The sequence below is a fragment of the Microcaecilia unicolor genome, chromosome 7 (genome assembly GCF_901765095.1).
Source record: "Microcaecilia unicolor chromosome 7, aMicUni1.1, whole genome shotgun sequence".
Lineage (NCBI taxonomy): Eukaryota > Metazoa > Chordata > Amphibia > Gymnophiona > Siphonopidae > Microcaecilia > Microcaecilia unicolor.
In genome coordinates, this window is record NC_044037.1 from 26,520,977 (window position 1) to 26,543,615 (window position 22,639).

Genomic DNA, 22,639 nt, shown 5'->3' on the forward strand with positions numbered 1-22,639 from the left:
TAGAAGGTCACACAATGCAATGTACTTGCTATCTCTGATGAGGAGTCATGTGAGCTGTTTAGATTAAATTAAAAAAAAAGGGAAATACAGTATAATTGAGAAGTAGAAATTTTTTTTCTAGTGTTTACAGAATTCCTTTGATTTGTGAAACTGAAAGACTGTGCTCTCTGCTCCACTGCGCATATTTCAGCCTTGGATAATTCAAATTGACACAGCCTGAGAAGAGTACATTCCCGCACCGCCCATTCACAAAAACAATTCCTTACCAGGTTAGCTAGTATGTAGTGATAACCTCTTGTATGTTTACCAAGGATCACAACCTGCAGGAAGAAAATTAACAGGCATCAGTAAACACTCTATAAATCGAGATTATTTCATGTCTGAGAAATTTTTACAGTCTTTGCTATGGTTGAATCTATGGTTCTTTATGAATCTTCCCGGGCACCACACAGTTGATTAAGCCTTTTTTTCTAGCCTTAATTCCTTCTTCTCTTTGGTTCGTTCCTTCTTTCCACAGTTAATTTAGCATTTGTTTTCCTTTCAGAACAGCCCTCCCTTCCACAATGGTGAATTGGCATGATCCCTTATGGAGACCGGAGACATCTGTGAAGGATCATGTCGTATGAGAAGATGTACAAGCAAAGAAGCACGGTGAGCCTTCAGAGTTAGGGAACAAAGGTTGGTTTATTGAAGGACCTGACATGGGCTGTGTTTCGGCAAATGCCTGTATCAGGATTCACAAGTGTAACAGAAAAAAAACATTGAGTTCTTGTTCCTACTTCTTCGAGAGCAAAGAGCAGTATAGGTCCAAGTTTCTGTTCGGACCTATATTGCTCTTTGGCTCTCAAAGAAGTAGGAACGAGAACTCAAATGTTTTTTTTTCCGTTACTCTTGTGACCCCTGATGCAGGCATTTGCTGAAACACGGCCTATGTCGGGTCCTTCAATAAACCAACCTTTGATGTTCCATAACTCTGAAGGCTCTCCATGCTTCTTTGTTTATGCTTCTGTGTTTTGTGCTTTGGATTCCCTCTCTTTGGATCATATGAGAAGATGCAACCAGAAAAGAAGAATACATAAAAGAAAATGGAAGGATAGATTAAGTCAAGTTAGGCAGCACCGGGTTTATCCTTTATGAACTTCAGGGCCATCTCAGGCTACTGCCTGAGTCTGTGATACTCTGACATGGATGGTCTGTTCTCCTTAGCTAAATAGCCATTTTATTAAATTTTTAAGGCCCAGACCAACCACTGGGAGCAAAATTTATGATAAACAACACAGTCATTCAGCAAATACTATACATAATCGGTGTTTACTCATAAAGACCTTTTCAAAATGGACCCCTTGCCAGTGCAGGGAAATGTAAACACTCTAGGCCCGATAGTCAGCAGAGGGTGATCATTTTGCTGACCACCGTCGCTGCCGGTTATCCAGGAAATTCAGTACTAGGCTATGCCCATTCAGTACAGGGACACTGAATTTCGGGGTTTGAGGAGCCGGGTAAGACATAGCTAGTTAAGTGTGATATTCAGCACTTAACTGGCTATCCTGCTTATAATCGAACGAGAAAAACGCCCAAGTTCCGACCTAAATCGGGAGATGGACGTTTATATCACAAAAACGAATAACGCGGTATAATCGAAAGCCAAACTTGGACGTTTTCAACTGCACTCCATCGCGGAAGCGTACAAAGATGACAGGGGGCGTGTCGGAGGCGTGGTGAAGGCGGGACTGGGGCATGGTTATCACCCAAACAGAGATGGGCGCCTTTCGCCGATAATGGAAAAAAAGTATGCGTTTGTAGCTAGAATTTAGGGCACTTTTCCTGGACCCTGTTTTTTTCCACGAATAAGGCCCCAAAAAGTGCCCTAAATGACCAGATTACCACCAGAGGGAATCGGGGATGACCTCCCCTGACTCCCCCAGTGGTCACTAACCCCCTCCCAACACGAAAAATGATGTTTCACAACTTTTTATTTTCACCCTCAAATGTCATACCCACCTCCCTGGCAGCAGTATGCAGGTCCCTGGAGCAGTTGTTAGGGGGTGCAGTGGACTTCAGGCAGGTGGACCCAGGCCCACCCCCCCACGTGTTACAATTGTGCTGCTTAATGCTTAGTCGTCCAACCCCCCCAAACCCACTGTACCCACATGTAGGTGCCCCCCTTCACCCCTTAGGGCTATAGTAATGGTGTAGACTTGTGGGCAGTGGGTTTTGAGGGGGATTTGGGGGGCTCAACACACAAGGGAAGGGTGCTATGCACCTGGGAGCTCTTTTACCTTTTTTTTTGTTTTTGTAAAAGTGCCCCCTAGGGTGCCCGGTTGGTGTCCTGGCATGTGAGGGGGACCAGTGCACTACGAATCCTGGCCCCTCCCACGAACAAATGCCTTGGATTTATTCATTTTTGAGCTGGGCGCTTTCATTTTCCATTATCGCTGAAAAACAAAAACGCCCAGCTCACAAATTGTCGAATAAAACATGGACGTCTATTTTTTGCGAAAATACGGTTCTGTCCGCCCCTTCACGGACCCGTTCTCGGAGATAAACGCGCCTATGGAGATAGACGTTTTCGTTCAATTATGCCCCTCCACGGGTTACCACTTAAAGATAGAACTGACTTTTAAGCAGTCCTATTTATGCGGTTAACCTGGTTGGTTAAGTGCTGAATACAAGCACTTAACTGGCCAAGTGCTGACTCTACCCCCCCAAATATCCAGTTTTGAGCTCAGCGCTAACCGGTTATTTTCAGGGGTGTTAACAGTTAATGCCACTGAAAATGACCAGTTAGTCCTAAAAAGGTGATTTAACTGGCCAAGATCCATTTCTGGCCAGTTAAATCGCGTTCAATATCGACCCCTCTATTTACAGTGCACACGCTCATCCTTGTGGGGAAAAGGAGTGGCTTTAGGGTACAGCTCTCTTAACAAAGTATGAGCAGGGAGTTTACTTTTAACTCCCTACGGGGAGATTCCACCTGGAATTTCTTTGGATACTGGACAGGAAATTTTCAAAGGAAAACTTCACCAGCTGTTTCTCTTTAAAAATGAGCTTGAAGACCAACGGGCATAAAGGAGTTGTAGCCTGAAAGCTCCATGGAGGGACTGGTAATTGCTTTTAAACTAGGTATATTGTAGAGGTACAGCCTGTGGTTAGAGCATCAGGCTAAGATACAGGGAAGACAGGGATCAGACCCTGCTTATGGTCCTTGTGTCTTTGGGCAAGTCACTTTCCTCCGGTCATTTTTCATTTCATTTATATTCTGCTTTCGACCAAAGTGGATTACATAAAACCATACAAAATATAACAAAGCTCATGTTTGATCTATTCTTATTGTACACCGCCTTGAGTGAATTCCTTCAAAAGGGTGGTAAATAAATCCTCATAAATAAAAACATATAAAAATAGGAGACTAAATCACAACAATAAAATTCAAACAATTCTCATTCCATAAAAGTTTATACAAAATAATGAGTCATCAAGTACTTACTGCATTCATTTCATCTATTTCAGATTCTGTATAGGTTACCCAAAGTTGGGTATATAATTACCCAATTAGATGTTAACAATCAATTATTGGCGTTAACAAACACTTAATTGGCAGTAATTAGAAGCTATGCATGGATCTGCCCTATGCCCTATTCTAGAACATGCACACCTAAATTTAATAGCGCACAGCTCCAAATGGGGCGTGGCTATGGGAGGGATAGTTGGGGTCAGGTGCATTCTCAAGATTTAGATTCATGGTTACAGAATTCTTGTACACCAGACTGACTACTCACACCCAAAGTTAGGCGCAAACCCCCGGATTCTGTACAGTGTGCTTACATTTAGGTGCCAAAATTGGCATTGATTCTATAACTTAATTGTCTTAACAAGCTAATGAGCGCTGATATCAGCAATTAACAATAATGAGCACTAATTGGCACTGAATAGAATTTAGGCACACAACTCGCTAAGCGTATTCTGTAAAGATGTGAATCAAACTTCTAACGCGTGCAGGCAAAAAGAGGTGTGGTTATAGGCGGGGAAATGGTGTTTCGTGGGCATTCTGAAATTTAGGCACCTAGTTATAGAATATGGCCCAGTGCGCCTAAATCTATGTGCCGCAATTTACACCATGTTTTAGTTGGTGTAAATGGATGCGAGCAGATTTAGCTGCTGAAATATCAACTAAGCGTATTCTATAATCAGTGCCTAAATCTAAGTGCCGATTATAGAATACGCTTAGTCGGAAATGATTTCAGGGCCGATTTTTTAGGTGCCATATAGAGAATCTCATCCGAAATGCGTGCTAAGCTAGTATTCTATAAAGGATGCTCCACACAGAAAGCCCTTTACGAAATACTAGGTTAGTGTGGATCATCCTGGCGGCTAATTTTGGGTGCCATTTCTTGAATTTAGCCCTTTACCCCTCCATTGTCTCAGGTTTAAACTTAGTGCTAGATTTACTAACCTGTGTTAATGTATTAATACATGATACTTAATGTAAGCCACACAATTGTCATTGGGGTCTATTTACCAATAACTTGCATTATTAACCTAGCTTAGTAAATGTAGCCCTTAAGGTTGTACGCTCTTTGGAGGCAGGGAAATACCCACAATACCTAGGGCCAGACCAAGGGTAATCAAATCCTATTGGATCAGAATCATTGAATGTACTTCCTACTGTTACACTTCGATTGGCACCTGTTTTCAAGAGCAAGACCCAGAATGTTCTCTCTACAACTACAATAGCAATGCATTTGGGCAGCATACTACAAAAATATCATAACTACAAGCCCATGCATGCAGTGGGGACAAAGTCAGAAATGGACAGGCATGTTTCTTTTAACATGAAATTGTTGACAACCCTAAGGGACTGCCAGACAGTCATCACTGTTGTATTAACATGAGAAAGAAGCTTAGAAATATTTATATATTAGTATAGATTACTTAGAATTTTATGATGTGCGGTATAACTTAATTTGGCTCAGGCTCCAAGGTGAGTTAATGTGATGGTCACTACATTGAAGGCATACATGATATTTCTTGTGGATTCAATAAAAACGTATAAGCAGAAAAAAAGGAGGTGGTTCATTCTTGTTTTTTTGCGTGGAATAAACCATAAGAACATAAGAGTAGCCTGGGTCAGACCAGTGGTCCATCTAGCCCAGTATTCTGTTTTCCAAACAGTGGCCAACCCAGGTCACAAGTATCTGGCAGAAACCCAAATTGTGGCAACAATCCACACTACAAATTCCAGGGCAAGCAGTTGCTTCCCATATCTGTCTCAATAGCAGACTATGGACCAGGAATTTGTCCAAACCCTTTTTAAACTCAGATACGCTAAACGCTGTTACCACATCCTCCGGCAAAGAGTTTCAAAGCTTAACTATTCGTTAGTGAAAAAATATTTTCTCCTATTTGTTTTAAAAGTATTTCCATGTAACATCCTTGAGTGTCCCCTAGTCTTTGTATTTTTGGAACGAGTAAAAAATCGATTTACTTCTACTTGTTCTACACCACTCAGGATTTTGTAGACCTCAATCATACCTAACCTCATCCTTCTCTTTTCCAAATTGAAGAGCCCTAACCTCTTCAGTCTTTCTTCATATGAGAGGAGTTCCATCCCCTTTATCATTTTGGTCACTCTTTGAACCTTTTCTAATTCTGCTATATCTTTTTTGAGATACAGTGACCAGAACTGATCGCAATACTCAAGGTGCGGATGCACCATGGAGCGATACTAATAATTCCTAGCATCCAGTTTGCTTTTTTGGCCACCGCCACACATTGAGTAGAAGATTTCAGAGTATTATCTACGACGACACCCAAATCTTTTTCTTGAGCGCTGATCTCCAAGGTGGATCCTAGCATCAAGTAATTATGATTCAGATTATTCTTTCCAATGTTCATCACCTTGCATTTGTCTACCTTAAATTTCATCTGCCATTTGGATGCCCAGTCTTCCACTTTCCTAAGGTCTTCTTGCAATATTTCACAGTCCGCACGTGTTTTAACAACCTTGAATAGTTTTGTATCATCTGCAAATTTATCACCTCACTCGTTGTTCTGATTTCCATATCATTTATAAATATTATTATTTGTTACATTTGTATCCCACATTTTCCCACCTATTTGCAGGCTCAATGTGGCTTACATTGTACCGTAGAGGCATTTGCCATCTCCGGTAGAGAAACAAATACATGGAGTTGATGTGGTCGGATAACGTTCATGTGTTAGAGACACATTGGGGAATCGTATAGAGGAAGAGTTATGCATAGTCTATTACAAGCTTTGGTTTCATTGTGTTGCAGGGTTTAGGCACTTAAGTTGGGTCGATGGTGTATGCCTTTTTGAACAGGTTGGTTTTTAGTGATTTCCGGACGTTTAGGTGGCCGTACATTGTTTTCACGTCTTTTGGTAGTGCGTTCCACAGTTGTGTGCTTATGTAGGAGAAACTGAACGCATAGGTTGATTTGTATTTGAGTCCTTTGCAGCTTGGGTAGTGGAGATTTGGGTATGTTCGTGATGATCTGATTGTGTGTTTCGTGTTGGTAGGTCCCAGTACTTGGAAAGGGGCCTGTGTTCTCTCTAACTGAAGGAGTCCTATTCTTAGCTTTGATTTCAGGGGCGTAGCCAGACACCTAATTTTGGGTGGGCCTGGGCCCAAGATGGGTGGACAGAAGAACTCTGCCCTGTCCCACAAGTGATTTGATCTCTCCCTCTCTCGCCTGCATGCCATATAGTCTCTCAAACATCCCCCCTCCCCCATACACCTTTTAAATTGCAGATTTTCACCGGCCGCGAGCAGCAACTAATACACACTGCTCATGTTGGCCCCCACAACCTTCCCTTTAATGCAACTTCCTGTTTCCGCATAGGCGGGAATACATCAGAGGGAAGGCTGTGAGGCCGGTGCAAACTGTATGTATCAGTTGCTGCAGGGTACGATTTGCTATTTAGAAGGTATGCAGGAGGGACCGTTGTTGGGAGTTTTCTGCTGGTGGGGCTTGAGGATCCCTGCCAGCCACATCATAGGTGTGTTTCTACTGGGTGGGCCCGAGCCCAAAGTGGGTGGGCTTGGGCCCACCCGGGCCCACCCTTGGCTACACCACTGTTTGATTTCCTGGCATGCTCTAAGCACCCTAAAAAGGACTGAATGATTTTTTAATTCAAAAAATTGTTCTCTCTCCTTCCAGGGAGTATAAGCTCCATTTAAACCTAGCCAATCTTTGGGTTCACCATTCTGGGATGCTTTTTGAAAACACACCTGCTTCGTTTTGTTTCATTTCTGCTTTGTGCTGCAGGGACTTGGTTGATCAGACGCAGGCATTAGGATTGCAGCTGCTGTGCTGTGGAGGTTTCTCTTTAATAAAGCCACTTTGCAGCTGCTTGGTAATCTCATCTGGCACTTCTGCTGACGGCGTCAGATTTGCTGATATATCAGTTACTTCATTAGACTCCCTTCTGCCTCATATAATAGATGCCATAACTTTACATTTTCATTTAATTCTTAAGAATCTGCATATTTTTTCCAACTGGAAAATAAATTGCAGCGAGAATCCATAAGGGATTTTGTGTGAGAGAAAAAGCATCTGTTGTCCATAACTGACTTTGGTTTCTATGCATATTTTGTTATGCTGCCGTTCAATGTATCTACTTCTCAGGGGCATAGCCGGCCCTCCATTTTTGGGAGGACCCAGGGGGTGAACTGGAGGGCAATGAATTTCCTCCCCCCCATGCGCTAAACATATTACCTTTGCTGGTGGGAATGCTGAAAGCCCTGCTGGCCAAAGAAATTCTCTGCCTGAGCTGCTCTCCTCCTCCTCATGCTGCTGCAGAAAAGAAAAAGTCAGCAGTGTGCTTCCAGCCCCAGATGCCAGGACTCCATGCACGAGGAGTCCTGGCATCGGCAGCTGGAGGCCTGCTGCCGACCTCATCGTTTACTGTAGCAGCACGAGGAGGGGAGCAGCTCAGGCAGTGAATTCCTTTGGCTGACAGGGCTTTGGCATCCCCACCAGTGATTTAACAGATGCTGCAGGTTTGGAGGGGGCCTGAACTAGAGAGTTGCACGGGGGGGGGGGACAGAAATCCAACCCACCCGCACCTGTCCCCGCTGGAATCTAACCTGTTCCCGTGGGGAATCTAACCCATCCACACACGTCCCCGCCGCAAATAATCTCCATCCCATCACTCGGCCCACCCAGCCCCTGCTGCACCGCAGTCACCTTGCTCCCCTCTCACGAAGAAAGAGATCTGCATGAAATATTTATTTGGTTTATTTTGACTTGTGAAAACTACTTGTCCCTGAAACATGCTCGAAACAGAATAATCCATTTGTACAAAAGAGATGAGGTGAAGATGTGATTCCATGTGCCCCAATGGAAGGAGAGTTTAATTTTACTTCCAATCTTTATAACAGGCTTCCCAAGGCAGATTACAACAGTTAAGATGAACCCATCAGTAAATAGGAAATCCTCACTGAAATTTGGCCATGTATTACTGACTGTATTGTATAGACAAGTGTAGAAAAATGAGCACAAAACACAGCCTTTATTAGTGCTGGTTATACCAGCAATAATTTCTGAAGCTGTTTTAGTGATATTCAGTTTTTATTTCATGATATATATTTCTACATATGGGAAGCTTTCAAATAAAAAGCCGTCAAATAAGTTAAAAAAAACTACTTTTGTCCTCCACTTTTAAAGGCATTTCCTACCAACTTGAACAGTTTTTGACTTTTTACAGATGGACAACGCATATGCAGTCTATTATCCTATATAATAAAAGGCACCTCCAACATTCTGAAGCTGACTGCATGGCTGAGGCATTCCTGCTCTCTGTATCCATCTCCTGAATTGACATCACGTACTTCCGGGTTCATCACAAGCAGAAGTGGCCAACCACATGAGGTTTCTCGGCTTCAGAATGTTGGAGGTGCATTCTATTAAATAGGATTGGTCAGTTCCTTGAAGCACAGCCAGAGCTCAGCGTCCTGCACAGTAACGCTCAGACACCAGAGAGAGAGAGGGGGGGGGGGGGGGCCTGACACCAGAGGGGGGGGGGGGGTATCTCTGTCACACACACACTCTCTCTCTCTCACACTCAGTCAATGTCTTTCTCTCTCACTCTCACACACTGTCTCTCACACACTCTATGTCTCACACTGTATCACATTCACTCTCTATGTGTCACACAGTCACTCGCACACTCTCTTGGTCTCATACACTCAGTCTCACAGAGAGTCTGTGTCTCACACACACTCTCTCTCTCGCACACACTGTATCTGTGTGAAACACACTCTCTCTCTCTCACACTGTGCTCACATATGCACTTGCACACACTCTCATTCTCACACACTCTCTCTCTCACAGACACACTCGCACCCAGACTCACTCTCTCTCTCTCACACACACACACGCGCATATTCACTCTCTCTCTCACACACAGTCACTCTTACATACACTCTCTCAAACATACACACTCCGAGGAAAACCTTGCTAGCGCCCATTTCATTTGTGTCAGAAACGGGCCTTTTTTACTAGTTTCTAATAATCTTTTGCTATTGTTTTCAATAGCATTTGCTATTGTTTTGGGTGAACCAGTGTGGCGGCAAACTCCGCCTACTGGCTTTAACCCATTGGGCTAGATAGCCTCATACCGTCTCCTGTTCTCAATCTAACCTCCATGCCCCCATTTTTCCCCTCCTCCCTGCACCCACACTCTGCATCCTTCTCCCCTCCAGCCCTGGGTGCCCTCCCCACACATACCTGAAGTCACCCTGGTGGTCTAGTGGCTTGCTTTGGAACAGGAAAGATCCCCACTCTTTCCTGCCTGCTACCGCTGATCCATCTCGCTGCCACCGCTTGTTTAAAATGGCTGCTAAGACTACAAGCGGTCGCCTCACAAGAGTTCTCGGCAGCCATTTTAAAAAAACGGTGACAGCGAGATGGATCAGCGGTAGCAGGCAGGAAAGAGTGGGGATCTTTCCTGCTGTGAAGCAAGCCACTAGACCACCAGGTATGTGTGGGGAGGGAAAGCATAGGTTGGCTCAACCTTGTGGTTCCGCGGGAACTCCGCAAAACCCGGGTCCATTCCTGCGGGATCCCCGTGGACCCCGGTCCATCCCTGTGGGATCCCTGTGGATCTGAAGGGAATTCCCGCCAGATTCCCACAGTACCAGCGGGACTCCCACTGTCCCTGCTCCCGTGCAGCTCTGTAGCCTGAACCCAAAGTGTGGGGGCCAAAGCCCCCAATGGCTATGCCACTGTCTGCTGTGTGTACCACTTAAAGGCTTTGGTGTCAATTTCCAGCATGGTTTAAACAGTTGGGAGAGGCTCCTGTCTGCTTAAACCTCACTGAGTGGGCCAGCCACTGATATTCAGCGCCACTTATGTAGGCACTGACTGCCACGGTACCACCCAGTTAGAGCCAGTGTGGTCCAGGAGCAGAGCTGACACGTAACTGGTTAGCAGCGGTATTCAGTCCACTAAATGGTTAAGGACATTCCAGTCCCTGGAAGATCGTTGGCTTTATCTGCCCACCTTGAGTCTACTCGTTCCTCCACAATGTTGTATCTTTATCTTGCTCCCTCTCTCTGGAATTCCCTTCCAAAACAACTCTGTCTTGAAGCATCTTACCCATGATTCATATCTTACCCACCTGTTCTCAACTGCTTTTGACTTGTCGTAAACACTAACCACTCTCCACAATTTACTCTTCTATATTGTTTGAGATTGAATTCTTTCTCTCTTCCTACCTCTCTCTTTCCTGTCTCACACTGTAGTTCATTTCCTAACCTTTCTACATGTAATTTTTAACCATTGTACACTGCTGTGACGCTATTTGCAAAGAGTGGTCTATTAAACCCAATAAACCATCAACCATAACATTAGGACGGCAAAAAGGCTGTCCTAACTTTACATACCAACCTAACTAGGAACAGGTCTGACAATCAGCAGTGCCTGGTTAACTTCCGGGTGAACTCACTGACCCGGATATTCAATGCTAGATCCTGGATATGGCCCAGCAGGATTGAATATCTGGCTTAATCCAGCTCACGGTTGTCTGCAACGAGCTGAATACTGAGCCCTTTATTTCTTTTGAACACAATTTTGCTTTTTAAACTTAACAAAGGACTCTATTGATCAGAAAGCAGAATGCAAAGTGTTTTGCTTTCTATCCTCAGGAATGATTAGTGGTTGAACTGAAGATGCTCTTTGAAGGTACCACAGAGTGTTGGTTGTAATTTCTTACATAGTCTATTTTCTATTGATGGGGGGGAGGGGGGTAATTTAATACATTTTTTGCACTGGTAAAACCCCATTCTATATGTATAAAAGGATTATAGAAACATGATGGCAGATAAAGGCCATATGACCCATCCAGTCTGCCCATCCTCTGTAACCCCTAACTCTTCCTTTTCCTAAGCGATCCCACATGCTTAACCCATGCCTTTTAAAATTCTGGAACAGTCCTCGACCCCATAACCTCCACTGGGAGGCCGTTCCACACCACTCTTTCTGTGAAATAGTACTTCCTTAGATTACTCCTAAGCCTATTCCCTCTTAACTTTGTCATATGCCCCCTCATTCCAGAGCTTTCCTTGTATGGAAAAGTATGCATGGTGCCAAGAGGGTGCATACATTAATGTGAGCTGTATTTAGGCATGTTCTGGGATGGAATTTGGGCAGAGTGCAGGAGGAACTGATTTATACACATAGGGGGAGATTCTATATATGGCACCTAAAAAATCCATGTGGAAAACGTTGCCAACTAAGTATTCTATAAACAGCACCTAGATTTAGGCGCGGTATATAGAATATGCTTAGCTGATATCCTAGCCTAAAACTATGCACCTCTATTTACACCAATGAAAACTTGGCGTAAATCATGGCTTTTAGATTTATGCACAGTGGGCCATATTCTATAACTATGTGCGTAAATTTCCATGCCCATAACCACGCCCCTTTTTGCTTGTGAACATTAGAAGTTAGGTGCACTGCATTACAGAATATGCCTAGTGAGTTGTGCATGTAAATTATAATTATTTCCAATTAGTGCTCATTATTGCTTAAGTGCTGTTATCAGTGCTAATTAGCTTGTTAAGCCAATTAAGTTACGTACATTGTTATAGAATACGCCTAGATTTTGGGGCAGATCTGTAGGCGCGATATATAGAATCGGGGGTTTGGGTTAATTCTCAACAGGTCGCCTAAAGTTAAGCACTAGGATGATTCGTGGTAAACATGGATTATATAATGGTAATTGCACACTTAACTGACTTTATAGAATACTAGTGTACGTCTGCATTTATGTTTTTAATTTAGGTAAATGCTCGTGCCTAGCTGTAAGCAGTTAAGCAAATAAATGCTAGTATTCTATAACCATCATGCATCACTGCCTGACCCACCCCTGGACTTGCCCATGCCCCCCCCAGTTCCATGATCCCTTTGGAGTGTGTGCTGTGGAATTTGAGCGTGTAACTTCTAGAAATCTAACTAAGGGCACTTACATGCATAACGACCAATTAGCACCAATTATAGCAAATAATTGGTTAAGACCAATTAGCATCTCATTAATCCTACAGCACTCTCCAATTCCCCAAATGTCAAAGCCTAAAATATAAAACCCCATACGAAACAAGCTTCGTCTACATCTGCACCAAAACCTGGAACAACCTTCCAAGAGACTTAAAACACATGAACCTACAGTTCAGAAACACCTGAAAGCAGGGCCGTGCCGATGCGGTAAGCGGGGTAAGCGCCGCAGGGGGGCGCTATCCTCTGTGGGGCGCCGCCGCTGCGTGCTTACCCTGCCCTCCCGCTCCCATGTAGGAACTGCCCGCCCTCTTCTCCCCCCCAAGATCCCGTTCCTTTTTTTTTTCTTTTAAATTTACCTTCCTCCGGCAGCGCAGCGTCAGTGAAGGAGGCGGCGCTCCCAGTCCCGACATCTCTAGCCTTCCCTTGTTCGCTGCTCACTGCCCCGCCTTCTTCTGTCAGAGATGGCCGGGTTTGAGATGGCTGGCATCGGTTTTCGCCCATAATGGAAACTGAGGCCGGCCATCTCAAACCCGGCCAAATCCAAGGCATTTGGTCATGGGAGGGGCCAGCATTTGTAATGCACTGGTCCCCCTCACATGCCAGGACACCAACTGGGCACCCTAGGGGGCACTGCAGTGGACTTCAGAAATTGCTCCCAGATGCATACCTCCCTTACCTTGGGTGCTGAGCCCCCCAAATTCCCTCAAAAACCCACTCCCCACAGTTGTACACCATTACCATAGCCCTTAGGGGTGAAGGGGGGCACCTACATGTGGGTACAATGGGTTTTGGGGGTTTTAGAGGGCTTAACATTTACCACCACAAGTGTAACAGGTAGGGGAGGGATGGGCCTGGGTCCACCTGGCTGAAGTGCACTGCACCCACTAAATACTGCTCCAGGGACCGGCATACTGCTGTCAGGGAGCTGGGTATGACATTTGAGGTTGGCAAAAAATATTTTGAAAAATTATTTTTTGGGTGGGAGGGGGTTGGTGACCACTGGGGGAGTAAGGGGAGGTCATCCCTCATCCCCTATTCCCTCCGGTGGTCATCTGGTCAGTTGGGGCACCTTTTTGAAGCTTGGTCCTGAAAAAAAAGGGACCAAGTGAAGCCGGTGAAATGCTCGTCAAGGCTGGCTTTCTTTTTTTCATTATTGGGCGAAGCCAGCCATCTTAAAGCATGCCCTCATCCCACCCCCCATCCCGCCTTCGCTACCCTAATGAAACGCCCCCCTTGAAGTTTGGCCGGCTCCGCAACGGAAAGCAGTTGGCGCCGGCCAAAATCGGCTTTCGATTATACCGATTTGGCCGGCTTCAGGCTGCAGCAATCAAAATATATCCAGATCTTGAGCACCACTATCCGGATAGTGGCTGATGCTGAATAGCTAGATAAGACAATCAGTGCCGGGCCTTATCCGGTTAGTGGCAATATTCAGTGTGCTATTTAGATAATTTCGGAAAGCATCCTAGATGTCCTAGATAGCAGACTGAATATTGCCGTTAACTGGATAAATCCTGGGACCATCCTGGCTCCACCCACACTCTCTCTGCCCCAGCAGTAGCTGCAAAGTGCCTAGTCAGTCTGTAGGGATATTCAGAGGCGGCAGTGCTGCTCAATATCCCCGTCAGTAACACTTACCTGGTTAGCAAGTGTTATCCGGATAAGTGATTTTGCATATTGACTCTGTAGTTTGTAACATACACATGTATATGCCTACTTCATGCTTCCAAGCAGGCAAAAATGTCTACATCTTCAATCTACCTGAAATGTTTGCTGGGTTACCCCTAGTATTTGCTAAAGACACCTAAGCACCTATGTGTCTCTACAAAATAGGCTAAAAATAAGTGTCTTGATGACCTCTCAACCTAGGCCACCTGCTACAAAATTATCCCTTTGCCGAGGAGCCCTGTTAAAAGCATATCATCAATGTACAGAAAATTGCCTGCAACCATCTGCTCCTTATAACATTATTATAAGATGATTTCACAATCTTTTTTCAAATGGTGAAAGAGCTGAAGAGACCACATAAATCAATTCTTTCTCCGCTTTGCAGAGGTAAAGGGTGGAGGGCAAGGGTGGCAATTGGGAATGCTTCTTTTCATGAATCTACTGGATTTGACATACTACTACTACTACTTAGCATTTCTATAGCGCTGCCAGGGTTACGCAGCGCTGTACAAGTTTAACATGGGGAAGGACCGTCCCTGCTCAAAAGAGCTTACAATCTAAAGGTTACAAACTATGTAGTCAGTGTAGGTATCAAGAGTGGGGAAGGTGGTTATGCGCCAAAAGCAAGGGAGAAGAGATGGGTTTTGAGTAAGGACTTGAAGATGGGCAGGGAGGGCGCATGACGTATGGGCTCGGGAAGGCTATTCCAGGCATATGGTGATGCGAGGCAGAATGGGCGGAGTCTGGAGTTAGCAGTGGTGGAGAAGAGTACAGTTAGGAGTGATTTGTCCTGAGAGCGAAGGTTACGGGTGGGAACATACGGGGAGAGGAGGGTAGAGAGGTAATGGGGGGGCTGCAGATTGAGTGCATTTGAAGGTTAAAAGGAGAAGCTTGAACTGTATACGGTAGCGGATCGGGAGCCAGTGAAGTGACTTGAGGAGAGGGGTGATATGAGAGTATCGGTTCACGCATGTTTGACATGTTCCTGGAGGAAAAGCCCATAAAAAATGATTAACCAGGCAGACTTGGAAGAGCCATTGCTCATTCCTGGAAATGAGCTCTGGGAAATAGATCTACTTTTTGGGATCTTCTGGGTTCTTGTGACCCAGACTGGCTGTATGGATTTTCTTCTGTTCTTATGTGCACAGGCAAAATTTTTAAAAAAATATATCAGCTTTTGTTTTATTCTGAGCTTTTCCTTATTTTAGGGTTAGTTTCACACATTTGTTTTAATAGTGAATTTTTAAAATATGCATTAACCCCTGGATTCTATATATGGCGGCCACCCACACTTGTGCGCATAAATTTTGGCATGCACCCAATTTGAGTGCGCAATTTGAGTAACAAGCCAATTAGTGTCAATAATTGAGTGCTAACAATCAATTATTGGCATTAATTGGCAACAACTCAGATTTGCGTGCACATCTTGCTACATGCTATTCCATAAAGATATGCACGCAAATTTTTAGCACGCAACTGAAAAAGGGGGCATGGCTAAGGGTAGGTCAGAGACATTAACTAAAGAATCACACAGTAAGGAAAGGGGATGGGATTTGATATACTGCATTTCTGTGGTTACAATCAAAGCAGTTTACATATTACGTAGAGGTACTTATTTTGTGCCTGGGGTAATAGTAGCTTAAGGGGCCCTTTCACTAAGCTGTGGTAAAAGGAGGTTTGTGCTAGTGTCAGCTTGTGTTTCTGATGTGAGCTGCAGCCTCCTTTTACCACCGGGGGTAAAAGGCTGTCCATTTTTGACAAAAGAAATGGCTGTTCGGTATGTAAATCACTTACCGCATGGCCATTTCGGTGGGGAGCCCTTACCGCCACACAATGAGATGGCAGTAGGGGATCCTGCGCTAACCCAGCACATGGCGCTGCCTGATTACTGCCAGTTAAGTTCTGGCACTACAAAAATAAAAATAAATTCCTGTAGTGTCAGAAATGGTACGCACTGGAGGGTGGAAAGTACCGCATCACTGTCAAAGTATTAGGGGATGTTAAATTAGAAGATAGATCTAAACCTACCAGTTGACTTGGAGAAAATTTGGGAAGGGTGTAGGCGCCGACTCCGTGGGTGCTGTGGGTGCTTGAGCACCCCCAATATTTTAACCCGCCGGAAGTTCCCAGCCAGCCTGACCTGCCCGCCCTCTTCTCCCTCAACAGTCCTCCGTCCACGCCTTCCTGTCACCCAGAATTTAAAACTCATCTTACCTCGGGTCCCGGCAGCAGTGAAAGGCAAGCAGGCTCGGCGCATCAGCCTTCCTTTCTCTCTCAGCTCTGGTCCCACCCTTGCGGAAACAGGAAATGAGGGCGGGACAAGAGCTGAGAGAGAAGGGAAGGCTTAAGTGCCGAGCCTGCTTGCCTTTCACTGCTGCTGGGGCCCAAGGTAAGATGAGTTTTAAATTCTGGGTGGCAGGAAGGCGAGGATGGAGGACTGTTGTGGGAGAAGAGGTCGGGCTGGGGTTGGGGGACTGGCACTCGGAGGAGAGGCAGGGGGCCTGGAACTCGGAGGAGGGGGGGACTGGAACTCGGAGGAGAGGGGGGGAGGGGGGATAGGGGGAAAATGCACCACCTGTGAAAAAAAATAAATTTTCAGCACCCCCAATCATTTTGAAAAGTTGGCTCCTATGGGGAAGGGTAAGGGTAAGCGAGTCTTATCAGAGATGGGGCTTGGAAGGTGTGATGCCATCACACTGAGGTGCTGTTGATCTTCCAGTTTCACTTTTCTAAAGCCACCAGAAGGGAGCGAATCGTAGAGGACTATTTCATTTTTGAAACTGGGTGAGAAGGAAGGGGATGCTGAAAGGGCTATTGGGTCCCCTGGCTTTACTCTAATAAAACAGGCAAAAGAGAAGGCATCATAGCTGCAGGGGTAGTTAGCTGCCTGTTCATAGCTATTTCTGAGAACACTAAATCTAGGTGTAGGGTATTTTCAGCCAAAAATCTAAGACCTAAGTTCAGAAGAATATTTGCCTAATTGTAGATGGCCAAAATTTGGTCACCTAAGTTTAGTCACTCAGTCATGGCTGAATTTTCCCAAAAAGTCCACACTGGAGGCATTCCACGATTTATGATACTGTTTTGAAACACATAAGGGTGTGAGCATATATTTTTTTCACAAAGGAAGATGATAGTAAAAACTATGTACAAGAAGACCTTGTGTTAGAAAACTGTTTGGGTTTGTGGTTAGGTACTCTATTGAATACATACCTCTTAATGACTTGTGTATATTCCTATAATAACTGATAATGATATAAAAGAGAACATTCTGTACAGCTAGTTTCCCAGAAAAAATTGTCTGAATTTTATATACTGGAATTGCGTTGTTTCTAGCAGGTCTATATCTTTAATGGAAAGAACCCCCGCTCTAGATTGTAAGCACCCTGGATACAGGAAAATAGCTACTGTACCCAAATGTAACTCATTTTGATCTTCTGAGAAAGTCGTAGCTAAATACCAATCCCTACCCCACCCTCCTTCCTCTAGTCCTCAAGTATCACATCTAGGCCCAATTTTGAGGTTATCTTCTATGAATATTCAGGAGACATTTCTCCCCATCTACTACTAGGAGCCACCACTTTCAAGTAAATCTCATGAATATTAATTACAGTTACCCTGACCTCTTTATGGCCCTCAAGACATGAAGTTTGTGACTATTGCTTAACAAGTCTGGATTTTCACACTTAACTGGGCTATTCTGTACAGAATGCTGCATATCCTATATAATAATTCTCACCTCCAACGTTCTGTCTTGCTGCCTGGGACCGTGGCTCCTTCCAAGTTGGTCTGCTAGGCTCTGTAGATCAGGCTGATATGATACAGACGTTCGAATATTTGAAAAGTATTAATCCACAAACGAACCTTTTCCGGAGGTGCGAAGGCAGTAGAACGAGAGGACATGAAATGAGATTGAAGGGGGGCAGACTCAAAAAAATGTCAGGAAGTATTTTTTCACAGAGAGAGTAGTGGATGCTTGGAATGCCCTCCCACAGGAGGTGGTGGAAATGAAAACGGTAACAGAATTCAAACACGCGTGGGATAAACATAAAGGAATCCTATTCAGAAGGAATGGATCCTAAGGAGCTTAGCCGAGATTGGGTGGCAGAGCCAGCCGGTGGTGGGAGGTGAGGATAGTGCTGGGCAGACTTATACGGTCTGTGCCAGAGCCAGTGGTGGGAGGCGGGGCTGGTGGTTGGGAGGCGGGGATAGTGCTGGACAGACTTATACGGTCTGTGCCCTGAAGAGGACAGGTACAAATCAAAGTAGGGTATACACAAAAAGTAGCACATATGAGTTTGTCTTGTTGGGCAGACTGGATGGACCATGCAGGTCTTTTTCTGCCGTCATTTACTATGTTACTATGTAACTTCAGAACCCAGGAAAAAAAACCATGCCTCACAGCTGATCCATGTCCAGAGGAGGGTCGCTAGACATGGGTGGCTGGAGGGGGGGTAGGGGAGAGAGGAAGGTCGCTGGACATGGGTGGCTGGAGGGGAGGCAGGGGACAGAGGAGGGTCGCTGGACATGGGTGGCTGCAAGGGGGGCAGGGGGGTTGCTGGACATGGGTGGCTGGAGGGGGGGCAGGGGAGAGAGGAGGTTCACTGGACATGGGTGGCTGGAGGGGAGGCAGGGGAGAGAGGAGGGTTGCTGGACATGGGTGGCTGGAGAGGGGGCAGGGGAGAGAGGAGGTTCACTGGACATGGGTGGCTGCAGTGGGTGCAGGGGGAGAGGAGGGTCACTGGACATGGGTGGCTGCAGGGGAGCCGAAGAAAAGCTTGCTAGCGCCTGTTTCATTTGTGTCAGAAACGGGCCTTTTTTTTTTTACTAGTATACACATAAATAGTTTGTCCCAAATGTGTAGTTATTTATAAAAATGATAGAATTATCCTTTGGTTTTTCAAATATTGGCTAACAGTCATGTTATGCACTAGAAAGATCAAACCTTTGCTTAATAGACCTATTCAAATTAAATAAGTGAGCAGTGCTTAAGTTCAGCAGACATCATGCCCAGTATTACAGCTATCTGAATTGAGAATTTAGTGTCTGGATTAGTGAAGCGTAGCAGAACGAATCACCCACATCATTTACGGTCCTACGGGATAAAAGGACCCACTAAAGCTTTGCATATAGAAAAGGAATGAAATAATCTAACATGTAAACCTTATCCAATGTGTTTGTACCGAGGAGTTTATAAAGAATGGGGAGATACTGAATAGTGACACTGGAGAGAATGGTAGGATTACAAGTCACAGATTAAGTACATAAGTAATGCCACACTGGGAAAAGACCAAGGGTCCATCGAGCCCAGCATCCTATCCACGACAGCGGCCAATCCAGGCCAAGGGCACCTGGCGAGCTTCCCAAACGTACAAACATTCGATACATGTTACTCCTGGAATTGTGGATTTTTCCCAAGTCCATTTAGTAGCGGTTTATGGACTTGTCCTTTAGGAAACCGTCTAACCCCCTTTTAAACTCTGCCAAGCTAACCGCCCTCACCGCGTTCTCTGGCAACGAATTCCAGAGTTTAATTACGCGTTGGGTGAAGAAAACTTTTCTCCGATTTGTTTTAAATTTACTACACTGTAGTTTCATCACATGCCCCCTCCTAGTCCTAGAATTTTTGGAAAGCGTGAACAGACGCTTCACATCCACCTGTTCCACTCCACTCATTATTTTATACACCTCTATCATGTCTCCCCTCAGCAGTTTGGAAGGTGAAGTTCTCCGGCTTAATAGTTCATTCACCTTGTATGAATAGGAAGGATGGGAGCTTTCATACTAGGCAAAAAGGAAATACGAGTGGCTGATCAGAAAACATGAATAATACGAGGAACAAACTAAAATACGAATAGCTCAAAATACTGTATGTTTCAGATAAGAGATTACTGTCAAATAAGTTCTAGTTACATGTCATCTGGTAGTAAGAAAGGATGCTAAAGAGATCGCAATCCATGTTGACATGAAGAAGAATGCAATGGAGGGAATCAAAGCGACAAGGAACGTTCCAAGTCATCAAGTATTATTAGTCACTAATAGGGTTACCTCTGAGAAAACCTGAATACATTTTCAGAGCTGGTGGGGTAAATATTCAGCCGGTGGTGGTCAACATTTTTTGGCCATTGCTGGATATTGAATGCTGGGCTATATCTGGGCACTGGCATTGTATATCCAGAAACGCACGGCTGGCTAACGCTTATGTGATTGAGTTTGACATTTATTTATTTGTAACATTTGTATCCCACCCATTAGCAGGCTCAATGTGGCTTACATAATATCGTAAAGGCGATCGCCAGGTTCGGTAGATGTTAAACAAATTCAGTATAAAATAAGGGTCAGGTAAGGTAAGGGTATACAAGTACAATAAGGGTCAAGGAAATAAGGAATATATAATGTCCAATACGACGTAAGGTTTTGATGCATTGCAGAGTTGAGGCATTTAAGTTGGGTCAGTAGGGTAGACCTTGCAAAACAGATAGGTCTTTATTGATCGCCTGAAGTTTAGATGGTCATGGATCATTTTCACACTCTTTGGTAGTGCATTCCACATTTGTGTACCTAAGTAGGAGAAATTGGATGCATAGGTTGATTTGTATCTGAGTTCAATGCAGCTTGGCTAGTGGAGGTTCAAATAGGTACGTGATGCTCTGGTTTTGTTTCTGGTCGGACGATCTATCAAGTCAACCATGTATCATTCAGCACTTGACCGCATAAGGTGAACCAGATAAAGACAGGACTGTGTTTTACGCGGTCACCTTATGCAGATAAGCACTTAATATTGGTACTTAACCACTTAGTGCCCAACTCCACCAACAGACAACCCACAAGTTAGCTGGTTTTGGCTTAAATGGGCTAACTGTGGATATTCAGTGGCACTAACCAGTTAAGTGTCACTGAATCCATGGTCAGCCCATTTAAATCACTTTTACTACCAACCCCTGCTGTTAGTAGATTGTGATATAGATCTAGATGGACAAAATTTGGCTGCTTGGATTTAGGGTGCATAGCCATAGCTAGAGGTAGCTAACCATGACTGTAGCTGTGATGCTCACCCTCCCACCAACTTTATTAAAGTAAACCCATGGGGCCCAACAGTCCTGCCATCCTTCTCCTCCCTCTCACCCAATGATCCTATCCTATCTGCTGGTTTAAAGAAGTGTCTGGTATTATATTTGATGTATTGTTTGTTGTCTATGTATTAGATTATATAGGTGCATTTGTGAATCACCTAGATTTGTAAATATTGCAGGTTATAAAATCTTAAAATAACTAAGAAGTCCTTTTAATAAGGTACAGGAAATAGCACACCCTGGTATGGGATTTCCCCACATGCTAAGGTCACTTTTACCACAGCAGTAAAAATGGCCTTTTTCTATTTTGGTATTAATGGACACGCACTAGCATCATTAATATTGCCTCAGGGACTCAAAATTATTGAAAGCTCTTAAATCACAAGAGGATTGTGAAACATTGCAAAAGGACCTTACAAGACTGAGAAACTGGGCATCCAAATGGCAGATGACATTTAATGTGAGCAAGTGCAAAGTGATGCATGTGGGAAAGAGGAACCCAAACTATAGCTACGTGATGTAAGGTTCCATATTAGGAGTCACCGACCAGGAAAAGGATCTAGGTATCATTGTTGATGATAATTTGAAACCCTCTGCTCAATGTGCAGCAGTGGCTAAGTATGCAAATAGAATGTTAGGTATTATTAGGAAATGAGTGGAAAACAAAAATGACATTATAATGCCTTTGTATCGCGCCATGGTGCGACCACACCTCGAATACTGTGTGCAATTCTGGTCACCACATCTCAAAAAAGATATAGTGGAATTAGAAAACGTACAGAGAAGGGCAATGAAAATGATAAAGGGGATGAGACAACTTCTCTATGAGGAAAGTCTAAAGCGACTAGGGCTCTTTAGCTTGGAGAGGAGATGGCTAAGGGAAGATAAGATAGAGAAATCTATAAAATAATGAGTGGAATGGAATAGGTGGACGTGACTTGCTTGTTTACTCTTTCCCAAATAGTAGGACTAGGGGGCACGCGATGAAGCTATTAAATAGTAAATTTAAAACAAATTGGAGGAAATATTTTTTCACTCAACGTGTAATTAAACTCTGGAATTGTGGTCAAAGCAGTCAGCTTAGCAGGGCTTAAAAAGGTTTGGATAACTTACTAAAAGAAAAGTCATTATTACGATGGGCCTAGGAAAATCCACTGCTTATTCTTGGCATATACCGGGACTAGAACTGAATGTTGACAAATGAGATCCGGAAAATGCAGGATGTTTAAAACCACAGCATGATTTCAGAACGATAGTGAAGCGTGCGGCTCTTATCAAACATCAAGATAAGTTGATTTTTCCTGCACCTAGTTCAAAGCTTTATGTACATTGATAGTGCTAAAAAAAACGAAAAAAAATTTTTTTCAATTTTTT

The 22,639-nt window shown here is 44.2% G+C and overlaps 1 protein-coding gene across 2 annotated transcripts in view; it reads right to left on the bottom strand.

The window, feature by feature from the left end:
* Nucleotides 1-22,639, bottom strand: part of GRIA3 (glutamate ionotropic receptor AMPA type subunit 3) — a 429,528-nt gene that overhangs the window by 172,837 nt on the left and 234,052 nt on the right. For both annotated transcript variants that reach the window (XM_030209320.1, XM_030209321.1), the window contains exon 5: nt 267-320. In XM_030209320.1, coding sequence (XP_030065180.1) covers nt 267-320 — 54 coding nt within the window. The remainder of the gene's footprint in view (nt 1-266; nt 321-22,639) is intronic.